General features: G+C 38.1%; 2 protein-coding genes across 5 annotated transcripts; one reads left to right on the forward strand and one right to left on the reverse strand.

The window, feature by feature from the left end:
- Positions 1–198: 198 nt before the first annotated feature.
- Positions 199–2,995, reverse strand: LOC131314346 (protein FAR1-RELATED SEQUENCE 5-like). Its single transcript, XM_058342918.1, has 2 exons — positions 1,922–2,995; positions 199–1,811 (listed from the first exon to the last, which is right to left on the reverse strand). The coding sequence occupies exons 1-2, from the start codon at positions 2,731–2,733 to the stop codon at positions 461–463; spliced, it is 2,163 nt and encodes a 720-aa protein (XP_058198901.1). The 5' UTR covers positions 2,734–2,995; the 3' UTR covers positions 199–460.
- Positions 2,996–5,336: 2,341 nt separating this feature from the next.
- Positions 5,337–20,322, forward strand: LOC131314348 (uncharacterized). Of its 4 annotated transcripts, XR_009196345.1 has the most exons (11): positions 5,337–5,602; positions 7,240–7,444; positions 7,785–7,875; positions 9,174–9,319; positions 9,747–9,990; positions 10,322–10,426; positions 10,503–10,685; positions 10,908–11,109; positions 11,747–12,278; positions 13,094–13,159; positions 19,101–20,322. XR_009196345.1 is itself a non-coding variant. In XM_058342920.1 (10 exons), exons 1-9 carry the CDS (start codon positions 5,422–5,424, stop codon positions 12,238–12,240), a joined length of 1,851 nt encoding a protein of 616 aa, XP_058198903.1. In that variant the 5' UTR covers positions 5,337–5,421; the 3' UTR covers positions 12,241–12,278; positions 13,094–13,221. The 4 variants fall into 4 exon arrangements, 3 of the variants coding, with proteins under 3 accessions (XP_058198903.1, XP_058198905.1, XP_058198904.1); XM_058342920.1 differs by lacking the exon at positions 19,101–20,322 and having other exon boundaries at positions 13,094–13,221; XM_058342922.1 differs by lacking the exons at positions 13,094–13,159; positions 19,101–20,322 and adding an exon at positions 11,196–11,316 and having other exon boundaries at positions 11,747–11,913.
- Positions 20,323–20,497: the final 175 nt, after the last annotated feature.

The raw sequence follows: 20,497 nt of genomic DNA on the forward strand, positions 1-20,497 counted from the left end.
TACTTTTTTTTTTCTTTCTTTTTTCTCCCCCTCCCCCTCCCGTTCTCCTGCTTCCCCCACATTCCATTTACTTTTTTTTTTTCTTCTTTTTTCTTCTTTATTTTCTTTTGTTTTTTTTTCTGGTAGAATTTTTTTTTCGTTTTTTTCTCTTTATTTTCTTTTGATTCCTTCTACTTTGAACTTTTTTTTTATTATTTTAATAATCTTTTCTATTTTCTTTATTTGTTTCTTTTCCCCTTTACCTCCCTTCTTTATTTTTTTTTTGGTTAACTCAAATTCTATTTTCAATTAAAATTGACTTTATGCTTAATAAATTTATATTATTTTAATTAGTTAATTAGTCTTAACAATGAATAATAAAAATAACTTGTAATGAACAATAATAAATTGAAATAAAATTTCATTTTATTATAATTGAGTACATATTGTCAAAACATGAAAATACATAAAAACACAAATTTTAATCAATATCTCCTCCAAATGCTGCTCCCGGCATGCTTATACCCATTACTTCGTACCACAATAGCAAACGTGTTTCATAACTGGCAGCCCATCCTTTAGCTTCATCCGATGAATGCTCCTCCCACCATATTGGGATGGGTGGTACAGGGTAATTAGGTTCTAAGAAAATTTGCACGAAGTGATCGTTGTTAACACGGGCAATAGCAATTTCCCGGCGGTATTCGACTGAAACTGGAGGGGACCTCAATGGCAAATGAGTAAAACAACCGTAAACATCCTCATCAAATGTATGCAGTACTAGGTTGTACCTTGTTGCGATGACAACTCCCAAAGTCATAGCCTCCATCCAGTGATCCTTTGGTGCCGTAGGCTCGAACCAATTTAGTAAAATTAGTAGATGCTTTGCCCAATCATTTACTGGATAAATCTCGGTGTATAGATAATAATTTTGTTGAATCTCTTCAATAAGCTCCTCTCGTACTCGACTCCAATCATTTTCACTATACCCGATTAGTGCAGCTATCGCCCTGAATCCACAATGACCATCACCAAGCACGTCAACAGTGTGGGAAATATAACGCTGATAAGCCTGAGGTAATCGTTGAATGTAGGGATCAATGATGGATGGAACTATAAATTGAGTGTTGCGAACCCCCGAACCCCTCCCACGTCTCCCTCTCCCTCTCACTCGCGATGTTGCAGTCCTTGATCCTGAAGTGGATGCTTCTGAGAAAGAAGGTATGCGACGTGTACTTTGCTCATCTCTACCTGTAGGTCGACCTCTATGTTCTGTGTTGTACGATGGAGGTCGAATTGTGCTACGAGATGGATCTGCCATATCGATAATCCTGTCTATGATATGCTCTCGCATAGGTGGATCCATCCCATCTAATATCTCAACGACCTGAGATGTCCTGTCAGATCGTGCTCCCTCCTCATTAAACTCGGTTGCGTGCATAGACAACCTAGTCCAATGAGCGTGGATACTCCATAGCGGAATTGGAGTGGAAATGGAACGATAATATGCAAGATCGTGCATGCATGGCAATCCGTGTGTGATTTTGATCGTACAGTTGCAATAGCCAACAATGTGGGGGGATACTTCTAAAGCGGTTTCTAGCTGATCATGTATGAACTCCATTGCCTCTAATGAAATACGACACCTTACCTGATCAAAAATGTCGTCACGTAATTGTTTGTGGCGTGGAATGTTCAATGATTTCTCGAACGACTTCTTAATTTCCCCGAACTGATTTTTCAACATCTTATGTATTTTATCAAAAGATGTTTGTAGTGATGACATGGTATCCCCTAAATATAGCTTTAGCCTCGCATGTGCAGACTCTGCCCTGTAATAGAATAATGCACTGTGTTTAAATAGGAAAGTATCAAAAAGTATTTCTTAGTATAGTAGAGAAATACACAAAATTTTAATAGGAAAGTGAAAAAGCGATTTTACCTTTGACTTGAATTGCTTCCGAGGTGCATACATGTATCTGTCCATGCTGAAACAAACCGCTCTTTGTACGACCTTAACCATGTTTGCCACAGGTAAGTTATGACATACGGAAACTGGCGAAAATCGTCGCACATGGCTTGCCACTTATGTTCGAAAGACGAAGGTGTAGATGAATTGATAAGCGAGTGCCATGACTTGACGAAGCGCTTCCATTCCGAACCAAGCACACGGCTGCAGTTCTTCATGACGCACTGATTTATGTGCCAAATACACAAGATGTGACGTGCCGTAGGGAAACATGTTTCAATGGCGTTCATAAGCGCTAAATCCCGATCTGAAACAAACACCAATGGCATCGACGCCCCCTTTTGAAGCATCCAGTTTTTTAAGTTATCCAATGCCCATGTCAATGTCTCTTCTCTCTCATTACTAAGATAAGCGAACATAAGCGAGTAAGTTCGCCATGTGGATGTGATACCCACAACCTCCAATAGTGGTTTTCGATACTCATTGGTCTTGTACGTGGCGTCAATGATCAGTACAGACGGAAAGTTGACAGATAGCTCTAGACTCATAGGATGAACCCAAATAATATCTGTGATTTCGTTAGTATCCGGATTTGTAAGAAATTGATGGAGGTAATGTTCCTTAAGTAATTGACGTATGACATACTGAATAGGAGTTAAACCGTCCAGTTTGGCTGCTTTGTTTGAAAAAATGGTGTTATAAATGCTCTTGATTCCCGTAGTGTTTGACGGGTCTTTTTGCTTCAAAATATTAAGAATCTCACGAGGCGCAGTACTGTTGGCCATGTCGACCACAAATTGTTTCTCTATTGGTTTTAGCCTTGACGGGTACTCGTGGCCCTCAATATGTTTTGCTATTTCATGGTTATGGACACCACTAATAACCTCTAAACCCCACCTGATACCGTATGGATGTTGTGGTATACCTCGCAGTTGAAATGGGCAATCGCATTTTCTAGTCCCAGTATTTCTTTGCAAGGATTGCCCTTCAACCAAATACCGTGGCGGTTCGTACTTTCCTCCTCTTTCGCAACCAAGAATGCACTTCGGCAATTTGCCACCTTTTAACTTAGCAGAATTTAAAATAACCACCACAATACCATATTTTAGACCAACGCTCCGTGCCCAAGCTAACATATCTTCTCTACTTTCAAAAATCTATATAAAAAAAAATGTATAAATACAACATTAACCAGTCTTAACATAAATAACAGATATGCAAAACAATAACAGTGAAAACTAACCTGGTCGGTGGTAAATTCTTGTGTATAATCGCGACTATTGTGGGAGACACTCTCCTCACTACGAATATCATTCTCAAATGACCAACTATCTGAAATTGAAAAGTTGTAGTCATCCATTGTTCCTTCCCGAATTTTTCGCTGCGGCGTTCCTAAAAAATTTGACAAATACACAGTTTGTGAGGAAAGCCTAAGTAACCATGCCAAATTTTCACCGAAAATCATTATTCTAATTTTTGTAGATTATGTTTGACATAGAAATAACCAGGAAAGTCCCAGGTCGGATGGTCGGACGAATCCAATTAGAATCACCATTCCTTCCTTAGTCGGTACGAAGCCAGACTTGTTGACAAACTTTCGAGGGTGTTAGCCTCGGGTTACTCCACAATTGTAAAAACGATCATAAAGCATAGTGTCACATGGACGGACACCTTTGGAGTGGAAACCACTTATGCTTTAGACCAGTAATTTTAGTAGAATAAGTTTGCTAGCTATCTTTAGTATTTTAACTTAATATGCATTTTTAAACACAAAAATAAAATATAATAGAAGGTTACGGTAGCTTACAGAAGATGAATGTGGCTATCGAACGAACTGACTTCTTACGGTAAGCTTACGTTAGCTTCGAAAGAGAAAACAAAATACTTTTTTTTCCTCTCGAAAATAAATATTGACTAAACTACTAAATTTTTTGGATCGAGAAGCTGATCGGGTGGTGGTTTAGTGGCGGCCTTGGGTTGAGTTTCTTGAAGAACTCAAGAAGAAACTGAATAATACCAAGAACAAAGTAAGAACAAAGAGCAAACACAAAATTTCTAGAGAGACAAGTTGGAGAGATTCAAGGTGTGAATTGAATGGTTTCACAAAGAGTTCTATTTATAGGAAAATGAGGACCTCTCTCCTCACTCCATATGGCCGGCCCCCCCCCCCCATATTTGCTCTATGGTTGAAATCTAATTCTAGGTTTAAGTCTAATAAAAATATAGTTACAAAAATAAATGTTTCAACTTTCAATCTGTTTGAACTGGTGCAAAGATGTTATTTTTCTGATCATTTCATCCTAAATGGTCGTAATAAATTTTTGCCTCCAAAGCCTTTCAATGAACACCCTAAGAGAGTCTTGAAACTAAATAATGAGTTTTAGGGTGTTTGTTGAAAAGTCTTAGAGCAAAAAATTCATTATAAACATTTCAAATAAAATTATCAAAAAAACATGATTTTTTACCCGGTGTATTTATAGAAATTAAATAAATACGATAAAATTTATTAAATAAAAATAAAATTTAAAAGGTGAAGGTGTTTTAAGAAGGGAGGGGGGGCCGGATGTTTTTTGGGTGGGGGGCCGGGGGATAATCTGGGTTTTAAGAAAAGGCTGGAGTTTGATAAAAAAAAAAAAAACAAAAAGAGAAGGCTGGGGGGCCGGGTAAAAACAAAAAGGGAAGGCTGGGGGGGCCGGGGCCGGTTTAAAAAAAAAGAAAACGGCCGGGTTTTAAAAAAAAGGAAAACAGAAAGGAAATGTTTGGGGGGGGGGGGGGGGGGGGGGCGGGTAAAAAAAAAAAGAAAACGGCCGGGTTTAAAAAAAAAGGAAAACAGAAACGGAATGCTGGGGGGGGCCCGGGTAAAAAAAAAACGAAAACAGCCGGGTTTAAAAAAAAAGGAAAACAGAAACGGAATGCTGGGGGGGGGCCGGGTAAAAAAAAGAGAAAACAAAAAGGAAAAGGGTAAGGGCAAGGAGGTAATTTTGGTGTGGGGCCGGGGGGGTGGGGTGTCAGGGGGGGGGGAATAGCAATTTGCCCAAAGAAACTCTAAAAAGCCGCGGCTAGACCGGTCCAATTTTCTCCCATGAGAGGGACAGGAGCCGAATCTTTTGTTTTTTTATTAAAAACAAATTAAGGATAATTTTAGGACTATATACTCGTTTAATTAATTTACTCTATAATTGGTGGAGTGAAAGGAAACCCCGAAAGGAACATCAGATATCAGGTACACCGTCAGCACCAACTAAACTCCAAACGTATTTGTCATCTCTAAGGACAAACAAAAAAAAAACTAAACTCCAAACAGAAAAACAGTGCTACTGGGTCCCACACTTTCATTTTCTTCCCGCTGTTTATATATAAACGAGAGACGCAATCTCGTCCTCATGTGACCATCTGAGGTTACAGTCTTACAGAGACGACTGTTGGTCCAAGTCCAGTGGTTTTTTATTGGTAAAAAAAAAAATCCCAAAAAAATGGCCGGGGAACTGGAACAAGGCATGGAGAATTCATGCATTTACAAGAATCGTAACGAGCCCGTGGAGGCTAGAATCAAAGATTTGATCTCTCGAATGACCGTGGAAGAGAAGATCGGCCAGATGGCTCAAATCGGGCGAAGCGTCGCTACTCCTTCCGTCGTCCGCAAATTCTTCATCGGTCGGTCTCTCTCTCTCTCTCTCCCTCTCTAACATAGTATCTAACCAGGGCCGGCCCGGGGTAAGTCTCGCAAGCCCTCGGGCTTGGGCAACTCCCGAAAAATATTAAAAATTTAAATTAGGTATAAATATAAAAAAGTTTCCCTTAACCAGCAGAAACGAAATGGTTGGCGGAGCGGCCACTGCATGTGCTAGAAAGGCTGTGGGAGCGAAGTTTGAATCTTGGGACCACTTCTTTCCTTTTCTACTTTTTTTTTTTTTTGTTTTTTGTTTTCCTCCCCCAGACCCCCCACAATAATAGGAAAATAATATTACTAAATTACTATGTTGAAATTTTTTTATTTATTCTTACATTTAATTAAAGAAAAAGTTAAGTTAATTAACACGATTTTTGTTTTTACCTTCGAACAACCATTTCGAAAGAGAGGTTAATTAGTTTGGCTATGATCTCAATTGAAAATGAGGCGCCGTTTCACTAAAAGCATTTTTTGAGATTTGGGGTTTTTTTTTAAAACTTTTTATGCTTTTCGAAATGGGCTATTTTCGTCACATATATATGATATATCAATTAAAAAGCCCAAAAAGTCAAATAATAAAAAATTAGCGGAATAGGTCCCGAATTAGAAAGCCCAAAAAGTCAAATAATAAAAAATTAGCGGAATAGGTCCCGAGTTCTTGGATAAGTAGAGTATGACAACTGAATTGACAAATTTGCTTCAAAAAATGTAAGGAAAAGTTATTTTCTTCGAATGGGATCGTGCTAATTATAAAGTACTATAGTATAACTAGAGAGTTACATTACGATGTTGATTTTTTTGATGTTATTTAAGCTAAAGGAACATTAAAAATTTGATGTTATTTTTTGTACTTGTATATTTTTTTTTATTTTGTATGACTTAATAGAAGGTGGGCAACAAAGCATGAAGTTGGGCTTGGACAACCCAAGTGTCGGGGCCGGCACTGTATCTAACTATGTATGTCTGGACCAATTTAGGTGCATCTCGATTAATTTATCAATTCCATCGCTGGCCTACTCCTTGGTTACCAATATATCTACGATGCATGCATGTATTTACTAGATGCCGGGCACAGGCACTGCGAGTGCAATTCATATTATGTTAAATAATGCAAAAGAGAAAGGCGCAAACCTGGTCTTAGTGACTAAGGATGAAACAGAATGGAATTCATCTTGATTGCGATTTGCGATTACATTGTAATGTAGAGAGGGCCTGAGTCGAGATGCGCATAAGCTGGTCCAAGCACCTGAGTTATCAAAATAAAATACAAAGGGAAGTACACATATATACATGAAGATTATTTCCGCAATTCCGCTTGACCAAAACAAAAAAAATATATATACATGAAGATGGAGACAGGGCATTAAATAAGTGTAGATAGAAGAGTGCTCTTTATGCAGTTAATATGTAAACAAAAACTGCAAGTGCAAAATTTTGTAATTGAAGATTGAGTTGGTGGGCTGTGAGCTCACCTCACTCCGATCAAGAATCTTTATGAGATTAGCGGGATGGATAGGACCGAGATCAACTCACAAAGTACAACTTTCTTGACGATAAATTTCAGAATTCAGAAGTTGATCGGATAGTATATGTGCTGCTTTTGTTGAGTGTATTTGCACAGGGAGTGTACTGAGTGGTGGTGGAAGTATCCCATTCGAGAAGGCACTGTCATCAGATTGGGCGGACATGGTGGATGGATACCAGAAGGCAGCACTTGAGACGCGGCTTGGAATTCCGATTATATATGGGATTGACGCTGTTCATGGCAACAACAATGTCTATGGTGCTACAATATTTCCTCACAACATCGGCCTTGGAGCCACCAGGTTAGTTCCATATACCCTTTGCTAGTTTACTTGTCATTGATGGTTTAGGACACAGAAGATGGCAAGGATGAGTCAATGTGCACATAAGTTGGTCCAGTCATCCTAAGATATTCAAAAGTAAAAAAAATAGAGTTGATTGTTTGTGGATCGGAGTGTGGCGCACTAATTTTGGGAACCTATCACAAGCATAATCACAGTGGGTGAACCATGTCAATGGTGGTATTGGGTGATTGTGTGTATTTTTTTTTTGATTGTCTGCCTTTGTATCCCTTAGAGTTTGTTAGGATCGTTCAAAACATTATTGATACAAGACGCTAATCTGTTGAAGATTGTGTAACAGAGATGCAGATTTGGCGTATAAAATTGGTGTGGCAACTGCTCTTGAAGTTAGGGCTAGTGGCGTTCACTATGATTTCGCTCCCTGTGTTGCTGTAAGTGGTTCTAGTTTCTTGGGTGAGACTCCTCTTGATTATCATTTTGCCTTTAATTTGTTTCAATTTGGTTACACTGACGCAAGTACTGATTACTCCCGATAGGCAGATAAGTTAGTAATTGTAAAATGAACCTTGGTAGAGGAAACTGTTCAGTTGTTTTCTGTGAGTAGCAAATAGTAAATCACAAAATAATGCAATTTCCAACTTTATGTTCAAGCTCATAGATCAATCTTTCTGAAAGTTAACGAGTTTGTGCTGGCTTTGCCAATAAAAAAAAAAGAGTTTGTGCTGGCTTGTAACATGTGTTCAAGTTGAAATGGTAGACTTAATTTCTAGTCCTCAATTTCTGGTGAAAGTTAGGTTATTGCAGAACTTGCGATTCCATACGTGGACAAAGCAAAACTCTGTCAAGAAACCTAATGCACACATCCAGGTCATAAGCTTTAGAAGACTTGATTCAGAGGAATGATATGGTATCTAGCTAATTATAGAAAATATACTGGCTTTTTGCATGTTTGTATTTTCACCTGAAGTGACTTAATCTACATATATTCCAAATTTTAAAGATGACGCTATTTAGTCCCTCAAAAAATATTACAGTAATTGAAAAAATTTCGGGGATCCCATGTAGGTTATGTAAAATTTCATAGGCATTTATGGAAGTCAAGTCTTAACACTAATGTTTTTTATGTCCAGATTTGATGGCCTAATGCACTATGCTGGGTTTAATGCAGGAATTGTTTGGGTCCGACAATGTCTTATCAGCAACTCGTTGATGCTTTTATCATGGATTGTTAAGTAAATTTTATTAAATATGAATGCAATAAGATACTGCAGTGTCTTATCAGTTGCTTCGTTGACTATACCATCACTTTACGTGCGTATGTGTGCTAAGTGCTTACTATATGACATTTAAGATTATGTTAGATCTGGTGTTGTGATGTAGTCCTCTATAAGATTTATTGCTGCCCTAACCATGTGAATGCCAGTAGATAGGAGTTCAGGCCATTTGGTGAAGATATTTACCACCCATTACATGGAATATGAAGGTTTCATCTGAACTGATTCTTAGGAAGAATTATAGATTTAACATTAAACTTGTGAGTTCTGTAGGAACCATAACACGAAATCCTGTGAATTAGATGGAATCAGACTACATTCAAAAATCTTTTCTGGGCTAAATGATTATGCTGTCATGGGGAGATTATTTGTTATTTTTCTTGTAGTTTTTGTTCAATACCTCCTTTTGTCATCAATAACAGTTATCAACTTAGTCATTTCATATATATTGACAGGTAGCCAGAGATCCCAGATGGGGAAGAACTTATGAGTCTTATAGTGAAGATGTCGACATTGTTAGAAAGATGACTTCCATTGTATCAGGCTTGCAAGGTCAACCACCCAAAGGACATCCAAATGGTTACCCTTTTGTTAATGGAAGGTACTGAAAAATCAATCAGTTATCTTTCTATTCACTGTACTCCCATGTTTCAGCTCGTTGCTCTTCAATTTAATGTTATTCGCTTATCATTTAAGCAAATCAGTTTTGTTTTCAAGATCACTTCACAGGCTTCTTAGCAAGATTGATACAAACTACAAAAGTCATTGGCATCTAGACTTGGGGTTTTTAACTGATGCACAATAACGTTCCCAACTCACTTTTTCCTCAAAATTTGGCTGAAATTTAATTTTGGATGACCTGCTTTTATTTCTTGGATCATTGGATATCCATCAATAAGTATCTCGTTTGGCACATTCCAGCTTATATGCCCACTCACAATTTGGACGTAATCGTATATCTTATGTTTGCTGAATTGCTTACTTAAACCCATTGGAAGATGATTGCATTGATTGGCTTATTTGACCAGAAATAAAGTTGCAGCATGCGCCAAACATTTTGTTGGCGATGGAGGCACTCACAAGGGCATAAATGAGGGCAATACCTTAACGTCTTATGAGGATTTGGAGAAGATCCACATGGCACCTTATCTGGACTGTATTTCTCAGGGAGTGTGCACAGTTATGGCGTCATACTCCAGCTGGAATGGCGACAAAATGCACTCTCACAAATTTCTCCTAACTCAAGTTTTGAAAGATAAGCTTGAGTTTAAGGTAACTAACTTTATCAAATAAGAATAAGATCTCATTTGTAATAAGTAGAAGAATCCATGCATGGCCCTTTCTTTCAGTTTTGTCTGTGTCAAAGTATCTATTTTTGGCATCTGATTTTAATGATTACCATCATGCATCATTTTCCATTTTACAAGTCTGTAAGACATACCTGCTTGATTACTTAAATACAACTATTCTTAATTCTAGATAGTTGTTTTTGGTTACATTTTCAGACAACGAAATACAGTTAGCTGCGTTCATCTAATGCAATTGTTGCTACGGCAGAGTTCATTACATGCAGATCTATCTCAGTATAATACATCTGCTGCAGGGTTTTGTGATTTCAGATTGGAAAGCACTTGAGAGGCTTTCTGATCCTTATGGCTCAAACTATCGTGCTTCCATTTTATCTGCTGTCAATGCAGGAGTCGATATGGTATTGATTAAACTTTAGTTCAGCATATACTAAGAGCTCCTTCACATACATCATGATTTGACGCCAAAAAATGCAGATAATGGTGCCTTACAAATATGAAGTATTTCTAGCGGATTTAATGTCTCTGGTTGAATCGAGAGAGATACCAATGGCCAGGGTTGATGATGCTGTTGAAAGAATTCTCAGGGTGAAATTTGTTGCTGGTCTATTCGAATATCCCATGGCTGAGCGGTCTTTGCTAGACACAGTTGGTTGCAAGGTAAGCTTGCAGAATTATGTGATTAGTGACCTCACAAAGAAGTAGGCTATTTTCCGTATTTTGGTCATGGGGCAGGGTAACCTGGTTTTCTGTGATGTTTATATCAGTATCCAATTTTCTTAGTTTCCTTCTATTCTCAGGCATTTTTGCGAACTGTTGTTAGTTGATAGACTACTAGATTTTATTCTCAGCTAAAGATTGTCCTCCATAATTGTTTTTCAGCTTCACAGAGAACTAGCACGTGAAGCAGTTCGCAAGTCCTTGGTACTGCTGAAGAATGGAAAGGATCCAAAGAAACCACTTCTTCCATTAGATAGGAATCCTAGAAAGATTCTTGTTGCCGGAACTCATGCTGATGATCTTGGATATCAGTGTGGAGGGTGGACAATTACTTGGGCTGGGACCAGTGGCAGAACCACCATTGGTATGTGCTTACCATTGGCAGATATGGTGATTAGTATCCTTATCGTCATAATATAAATGGTTGATAGATTATGAACACATTTTCAGTAAGTGGTCATGATGATCTTATTAAGTGCAAAAAAGAAGTAAAAAGAGGTGGAAAGCAGCAGCATAAACTTTTCTCAGACCTGCCCACCTGCATGTTGCGTTTCTATATTGGTGGTTCAAAGTTAATTGGTGTTGCTTCCTGTTTCTAGTTCATTTAGAAAGCATTTCTCTTCCATGCTTGCAGGTTATTGAAATGTGCTTAGTCAAATCTGTCTAATGTAAAAATGACATAAATCATCACCTGCGTATATGGAACAGTGCATTCTTAACCAAGTAATAGAGGCAAGGTGATACCACCCACAGTATTGATCTGTTTATTTTTCAATATTGATCAGTGTTTTTTTTCAAGTAACAAGCAAGTAATCTCGTGTAATCCATTTGGTGTGAATCTTATTATTTAATTCTGTTCCAAGCACTCCAGACCGATTTTGTAATAGAATTCTGTTGGAATAACAAATTAGAGATGGCAAATTTTTGCATGTATGTACAATCGATTTCCATATTGGTATATCCTAGTGCACATGGGACTGATGGTATCACCAACAATTTAGGTACGACTATTCTGGATGCCGTTAAAGAAGCAGTCGGAGACAAAACGGAAGTGGTGTTCGAGCAAAATCTGTCACCAGACACCTTTGCTGGTCAAGATATCTCTTATGCCATTGTAGTTGTGGGTGAACCTCCATACGTAGAAGGGGGTGGTGATGATCCAAACCTCATAATTTCCTTCAGAGGGTCTGAAATCATAAGCTCAGTTGCTGACAGAGTTCCCACATTGGCAATTCTCATCTCTGGAAGGCCTTTAGTCATAGAGCCATCGCTTTTGGAAAAGGTGGATGCTCTTGTTGCTGCTTGGTTACCTGGGAGCGAAGGGGCCGGAATCACAGACGTTATTTTAGGGGATTATGAGTTCCAGGGGCGGCTTCCGATAACTTGGTTTAAAAGTGTCGATCAACTTCCACTGCGTCATGGGGAGAACTCCTATGACCCTTTATTTCCTCTTGGCTTTGGCTTAACAAGCAAAAACATGAAGATCTCAAATTGACTACGCTCAGACAAGGCATTGCTTGGATGAAGGTTTTAGTTCCTCAATTTAACCAGGAAGGGCCGAGATAGGCTATGAATTATCCAAATCTAGAACTCTAAAATCCAGTCTCCACTCTAAATGTTTGCATTTTACTTATTGCCACATGTCCGTATAGAAGTTCATGAAATTCTACGTTAACGGTCATATATGTTAGATCGAGCCTTCGAAATAAGTACCGGTGATGGACACTCTCTCTCAAGCGAGGGTACAATATTTGTTTCCTAAGTTGGACGTTCAAAAGGCAAGCATATTATGTGAACTATGTAGTAAGACATTGTAAGCGCCATTTCTCATACAAAACAAAAGAAACACCCGTGAAAGATGAAGAATTTGTTACGTCCCCGTGTCCAACACAAAGAAATTGAATGAATGTCACACTCGGACACATATCCATGCTCGACACCTGCATCAAGTCTTTGTAATATACAAGAGGGTAATCATTTTGGAAGTTATCTGCTGCATAAGCATGTCTTGTCTTAAGATAAGTATGATTTCCGAAAAGCTCAAGGGCATGCAGTTGGTTTATTGAATCTCATGACTAGGAACGCATGATAGTCTTGTAGCGCTGAGTCCTTGTATTCTCAAAACATATCCCCAGATCCACTTGAATACGGACACTAGAAGACTTTTCTTGATTCCCTTTTTTTTCCTTTGTTAGAAAATGGCTTGGAAGTAGTACCAAATTAGAGAATGAACTCGGCGCACAAAAGCATGCCGCTTACGCATGCATTCGTGTTCAGAATAATAGCACTACCATCCTGCATGCGTAATTAACTGATTACTTTTCATTTCAAATTGGCTGCAATAGGAGAGGGAAAGGAGGCAAGATGCGGACTCAAATAAACTACGTACGATTAAAGGCGGTGGAGAACAAAGGTGCTAGCTTTTTCATGCAACTTGCTTGCAGAAAGGCTCGAAGGCTCTGTTTGGAAATTAATGTTGTTGTTTCATATAGTTTTCGTTTCTCGATATGATTTCTTGTTTTGAAATATGTACCCATCAACTTGTTTGTGTTCACAAAATAAAAGGTTCCATCTTTTTTGTGTAAATTCTGGAGACTGAGAAGGCGTTTCTGTTTATCCTTCTATACTGGGTTTGAGCCTCGAACGAGCTTTATATTTAAAAAGCACAAAAAAATAGTTTCTACACTGGATACGCTACATCGTGCGGTGCTTTAGAACATGGCACGGCATAGCGTATTGCACTGCGCCGCGTTATTTTTAATACTGTTCATTATTACTTTATTTTCTTTTTCTTTTTCTTTTCCTACTTCGGCTAATGTTGTTTAAAGATCGTACGGGTACATTCCAGAGTCAAGTTTCATGTTAAAAGTCATTTTTTTGACTTTATTAAATCTTTCAACATTTCAAAAAGCTTTTAACATTGTTTTACATGATAAAATGAACAAAAGGGTCTCGTAAATCATTTTTCAGAGATTCAGAAAATATAACAAACTATTTTGCAGACCTATGGTTTGTTTTGTCTGTAAAAGCGAACTGATTCTAGAATGTGTGGACAGGTACATCGCATGGTGTTTTAGTCACACCGTGCGACATATCTGAGTCGTCGTGCGGCGTTTCACATGATATTGACAGATTGCTGTAATGCTGTTATTTCGTTTTCTGTACATTGCTCATCCATTTCATACTGCACAGTTCGCACCACAAGCACGCCAATATGTTATATTAAACCCCATGTCCCTTTCCCGTATTTGTTTTAATCAAAGTTAAGTTTTTCAAATGATATTAAATCCCCCATTAAAAATGTTTAGTAGAGACCGGTCTTTACAGGGCGAGTGGGGTGCTTTTCAACAAAACCTTCTCCATTCGTAACGTGGCTCCCGAGCCCAAAATCTCAACGTTTACGCTAGATCAAAAGCCTTTCTTTTCAAAACAAACTCTCTGTTTCTTAGATCATCCATCTCAAAAATCCGAGTGGCGACTCTCGAGCGCACCGATTGGGGAGCCCATAAAAGATTAATCTCAGATTATACAGTAGCTACTCACGTTTCATTATAAACCACACCAACTTCCATTTATTAGCCGATGTGGGAGCCACGGAACTAACGACTTTATTAGAAAGTTGAATTACCAACTTTTACACCAATTTTCGAGCTGATGAGATCGGTCGAGTGGTCTCCGTTGGAGATGGGATTGCACGTGTTTACGAATTGAACGAGATTCAAGCCGGGGAAATGGTGGAATTTGCCAACGGTGTGTGAAAGGAATAGCGTTGAACCTTGAGAATGAGAATGTAGGGATTGTTGTATTTGGTAGTGATACTGCTATTAAAGAAGGAGATCTTGTCAAGCGCACTGGATCTATTATGGATGTTCCTGCAGCAAAGGCTATGCTAGGGCGTGCGGTTAACGGGTTGGGAGTACCTATTGATGGAAGAGGGTCTCTAGGCGATCACAAGCGAAGACGTGTCAAAGTGAAAACGCTTGAGATTATTGAACGTAAATCTGTGCACGACCCTATACAAATAGGTTTAAAGCAGTGGATAGCCTGGTTCCACAGCCCCAGAAGATTGTGATACCCGTCCAAGTATTTTACTGATTTGAGTGGATATGACGAGTTTGGTGGGTTTATGTATATGTTTGAGGTAATATAAAAAAGAAAAAGATAGAATAAGGTACACGTGCATGCAAATTAGGCAAAGTATGTGGGTTTTGTTTGTATCTATAAATGTGAGGCATAAAGTCAAAAAGAAAGAGGGAAAAAGAATGAAAGCACACAAAGAATTACAAAAACAGTTGGGGAGGACAAGTGTCAATTGGAGACATCAATATTTGGTGATTGGTCGTTGCATATTTAATAGAAGGAAGCAGGAGATGTTTGATCACGGGGGAGGGAAGTCGTGGGGTGGTTTTGGTTGAGAGAGAGATAAAAGGAAAATGTAAATTAAGCGAGAGAGTGAGAGGGAGAGAGATGTGGGGGTGTCAATTGTAAGAGAAGGAAAAATGGTGACAGGTAAATAAGAATAGGAGAAGAGAAGGAAAGAGTTACGGTAACCGGATGCACTTTGGCCAGTAGAGACATGGGTTGGAAAAGGTGTGTGAAGGTGGATATGAAATTTTATGCAAACATTTAACGAAATGGTTGATGGCTTTCAATAATTATTTATTTGTGAATATTGAGTTGTTGTAAAAGATTTGGTTTGGTAGGGTTAGATAGATTGAGGTACTTGAGAATTTGGGTTGTTATAATGGAAATTATAGACCATGAATCGTAGTTTGTTGCTGTTAATGAAGTGTGTTCTTCTCTTTTTAGTGGATTGGGTAGCGATAAATCAAAAACTTCAATTAATAGCTAGCAAGAGAGCTTATTTGAAAAGCTAAAAGAACAAGTGGTTGATTTTATATGTTTTACGAAAAAATATACTCCCTCCGTCTCTTTTTTAGTGTCCTGCTTCGTAACTCCAACTTATTAAAAAAACATCATCATTACACCTTTCACATCAACTTTTTCCTCCACTTTCCCTACTTACCCATCATTATTACACTTTTATTCACTAACTTTTCAAAATAAAATATACTTTTAGGGACAAAATGGACAATGCACCAACTTTTACCCCCCTAACTTTACAAAATGGACACTTATTAAGGGACAGCCCAAAATGAAATACTGGACACAAAAAAAGGGACGGAGGGAGTACTAAAGTATGATTGCTGATCAGTAAAACTCTAGATCGTTACTCATACTTAAATTTGATTAGTGAGTGTTATGAAGTAGTTAGCTTCAATCTCCGGAGAAACGAAACTATCTAGGCTTATTCTATAAGCATAAGATAAATCCTCCAACACTTAGAGAAAAAATTGTGTTTGAAATTTTATGTAAGCTAATTTTTTCTCTGCCACTAGGTTTAATCGGTGGGTGGTGCTAAGAGCCCGTTCTAGAACACCTTCTTAAAAAATAAGTACTTACTTCACATTTTCAAACTCAAAAATAATGTAAATGAAAAATAATTTTTCGATTTTTTTGGCACCGTATTAAAGATTTCAATGAGATTTTTCAAACAAGATCTATATTGCATATTTTTAGATTTCAATAAACCCATCATTCTTTAGCTTGAAATTGTCTTCTTAAAAAATAAGTAATTATTTGGCGGGAACGAGGCCTAAATTTAATAAAGCTATCTGCAACAATTGAGAAAGTTAACCGATTAAGAGATTTGGTGAAATCTCATTTTTCTGAAAAATCTCATTTTTCTGAAAAAAAAAATAGTGTCACAAATATGAGTGTGATGAGCCCCACATGAAAAAATTGGTAGAGGGAATGACTTTTAAAAGGTTGAACTCTCACTTGGGTTTATATGAAGATGTGAATTATATATTGGAAAGAGCTATGGTCAGCACCTATTCTGGGTAAGATTAAACATTTTATTTGAAAGTGTTTTCACAATATTGTTCTGGTAAAGGGGGTGTTGTTTCGCAAAAAGGTGGTTATTGATCCACTATGTCCAGTGATAGGTGCTGAAAAACACCCATTTAATTTGCTTAATTTACGTTTTGTCGGTCCATTTTACATTGTTACTTGATATATTTTAGCATTTTGTGGTGTTTGTAGGCCCTAAAGACCGATGGGTGCAAAAATGTGCAAATTGAGATAGATTACGGAATGTTGCCGCGAAGATTGGCTGGCATATTTGGTGGAGAAAATAAAATAGCAATAGAATTGGGCTTATGAATTTTGCTCCTGTTATCCACGAGGGCTTAGAAGTGAAATTATTATTGCTAGAATTGTTATGCCAAGAAACAATACTATCTGGTGGGCCCAAGCAATATGGTATTAGAAATATTGACCGAGAGTTAGGCCAGAGGAAAGGATTCTTCATTCCTTATGGGAAAGGCGGTCAGTGTAGGGTATAAAAGGAGGAGACCCAAGCTATCACGGGTGTCACGAATTATTCCGAACAGGGCTGCGCATAAATCAGGGCTCCGGCTTCCATGGCCGGCTAACTCAATTATCCAGGGGAAGATGAAGCATCGATTCAAGTAATTTTGTATATGTACAGGTTTAGATTTTAATATTCGGATCGATTGTTTAACTAAAACTCGTTTTAGTTTTATGGAATGATTTTAATGCTTTCAATCTGTTTCGTATTTATATCCGCGGTTTTCAAATACGGAGTTAAACAATGGTGTTCATTGATTGTGGTTGGAGTTCTGAGATAGATTATGCTCGTAAGAAGGATCGTGCCGTTATGTGGCCAAACTGCGCTATTGAGAGACGGTCCGTGCTATGGGATAGTCTATGCCTTTTAATAACCCGATTATCTTCTTGACGATTATTGAAAGGGATTGCAAGCTCTAACAATAGTCTTTAATGATTCAAATGTTAAACCTAACCTATGCATATCGTTGTTACGCGGTCAGAGTGGATTTGAAACCCTAGATCCTTCCTCCACCAGTTTTCAATCAATTAATTAGTCGTTCTCTTACCCTATTCAATTTTCTCAAATCAAACAATTCAATCTTTTCTTTCGGAATTAATCTAAAAGTTAATTAAAATTATAGTAACTTAGTCATACTGTCCCTGCGGATTCGACACTCGGTTTTAACCACTGTTCTACGGAGTAGTAATTAACTCCAAGGTTTTATAAATATATTTTTGACACGGTACGAGCGGTCATCCAGTTTGCTAGGAAGAGATTTGTGGAGCCATATGCGGGCAAATGATCTCTATGAAAGGAATGAAAGTGATACGTTTGAATGAAATAGCAGAATGCATATGTAGACCATAAAAACCAGCTTCATATCAAATACATTCATTTATTTCCCACTTTTAGCCAATCTTCTCCATTTTGGAACAAAACAACAAGATTTATACCTCGGAAAATTATAGCCATTTCAACAGAAGCTAACATTGCAGTTTCTACAATTTGGATCAAGGCCTAATATATCAAAAGCCTTACATTAAGAAAGTGTTATTTATCAGACAATACATTGGCATATAATGACTAACCGAACCGACGCGCGCGTCGGCATCACACTAGTATTTTGAAAATAGTTTTCGGCAGCCTAAAAAACACAGAGTCCAACGGCCAGCTGCAATTCTTGTCCTAACACAGAATACCTCCCATTTTCATCCTATTATTAGTGTTTCTGCGTCTCTCTCTCTCTCTCTCTCTCTCTCTCTCTCTCTCTCTCATGTTTGATATAGCGCATCTTCTGCTTTCGGTCCTCACATATTCCTGTTAAAAAGCAGATTATTAGTAGACGCCTCTCCCTCTTTCTATAGGTGGAACATACACAATTGGATTGTTGGAGATTTTCAAAATAAAATTGGATTTTAGTTTTAGTTAAGAATTTTTGGAAAGATAGTGAGAGATTTTTGTGAAAGGTTGCTACACCTTTTCACATGAGTTGTGACTAAAATCTGTCAGTACCTTTCCAAAAATTCCAAACTAAAATCCAATGTTATTTTGAAAATCTCCGACAATCCCCCACCATTTTTCGAAATAAAGAATAAGGGTTATTGGTTCTCTCATAAGGTTAGGAATAACAGCATTACCATCGCGCATACTTCCTCAACTTTTACAGAGAATAATCGGAAACATTGGCTGCAATAGGAGAGGGAAAGGAGACAACCAAAAATTCTAATTCACTGGTGTTTTGTATGTACTATGTGGTTGTAACTAGTTAAGATGTGCACTTAAAAATAAAATAAAGGGAGAGATCAAGGAATTGTGTGCTTGTTTTTTGGCTCGGGGAAAGTCAATGTTGTTATTTATTGTTGGTGAGGTTTGAACTCCCGTCACTAACGATGTAGTAAAAGGTGCCTACCACTTGCCTGCTATTCCGATGCACGAATGGTTGCTTTATCATGCAACTTGCTTGCAGAAAGTCTTCTCCTTTATGTAAAGAAATAATATGGCTTATTCTGTGAATGATCTTTTTCTTCTTCTTAATTTTTAAACTCGTCTCTTAGATTTATTTAAAATAGTGAAGCTGCATTCAATATTTGGAATTGATAACGGTCTCATGCTGCAACTTATTTGCTGCTGGACAGGAACCAGCTAAGGTTGATCCTGGAAAGAGGTCCTTTGAGGAGGCCAACAATATTTCCAATGAGAATGAGTTGGTAGCCAACGTCATGGTGGCTGAGGAGGACTTAAGATCTAGTGTTGGTGAAACTGAAGGTGAATCCCTAAGAGCGATGAGGTCAGAGGATGTTGCTCAACAACCAAAAAATGTTGAGGTAGCTGATTCAAGTACTACGGAGAGTGATGAAGGCAAATCCCATAAACAGACAGAACCTGAAGCTATGGTAGGCTTTTCGCAACCAGCCGCGAAGAAGGATAATTTAGACGACACCAAAGATACGGAGGAAATCAGAAATTTAGCTGATGATGAGGATGTTCAAGGCCGGTCTAAGAGTGATCTGAGCAATGGTGGCTTGGACCAATCCGAATGTAGCAAAGGTGAAACCAAAGAAGTGATTAGACACGATATTTAGCTAACATATGGAAATGATCGCAACACAGAGGCAGAAAACAGCTAGACAGAGCTGGCGTGATGCGTTTGGTTGCTGGTAGTCTTTAAACTAGTTGAGAATATGAAGTCGGCTCTGCTCTTTTGGACGGAATTGCGAATTGAAAAGGTTGATTGGTAGAGAAATCAGATGAGGCTTAACCTTTCTACGCAAATTCAGTAGGTAGAGTTGGAATTAGATGTCCTCAACAGTCATTTTTCTGCAGTCTGAACTTTCTGCTTCTGGAAATGCTCTTGAATGGTTTTGTGAGTGTCTTTTCCCTTTTCTTCCTCGTACAAAATCTAATCCGAGTGGCCAAAGGCTCTACTTCTACGGCATAAGTCAGTTTAGCGGGTGGAGAATTAACCGAATCTGTTTTCTCGGTTTGCTCATCTGTTTTCCTCAGAGAGTTAGAGTTGTCCAAAATTTGGACTGCTCTATGCAAATTCTACATTACATTGCTGTTGAAAGTCATGGACAATGTTGGAAGTGTCCATGCCCACGGACAATTTGGTAATTTTAGCCGACCCCAAGTGATTAAGACATAAGGCTCGGTTTGGTTTGGTTTGGATATCGGTGTGAAATGTGACTCCTATTTATTTTCAAATTTACAAGCAAGAGATGAGATATGGGACACAGCAAAGTATTCCCCAGATGAAATACAGGAAGCTACTTTTCCGTTTTATCTTGAAGATTATAGAGGTGTCTGATCTAGCCTGAAAAACACAAGGGCAGCTTAA

Source organism: Rhododendron vialii, chromosome 13a (assembly GCF_030253575.1).
Source record: "Rhododendron vialii isolate Sample 1 chromosome 13a, ASM3025357v1".
Taxonomy (NCBI): Eukaryota; Viridiplantae; Streptophyta; class Magnoliopsida; order Ericales; family Ericaceae; genus Rhododendron; species Rhododendron vialii.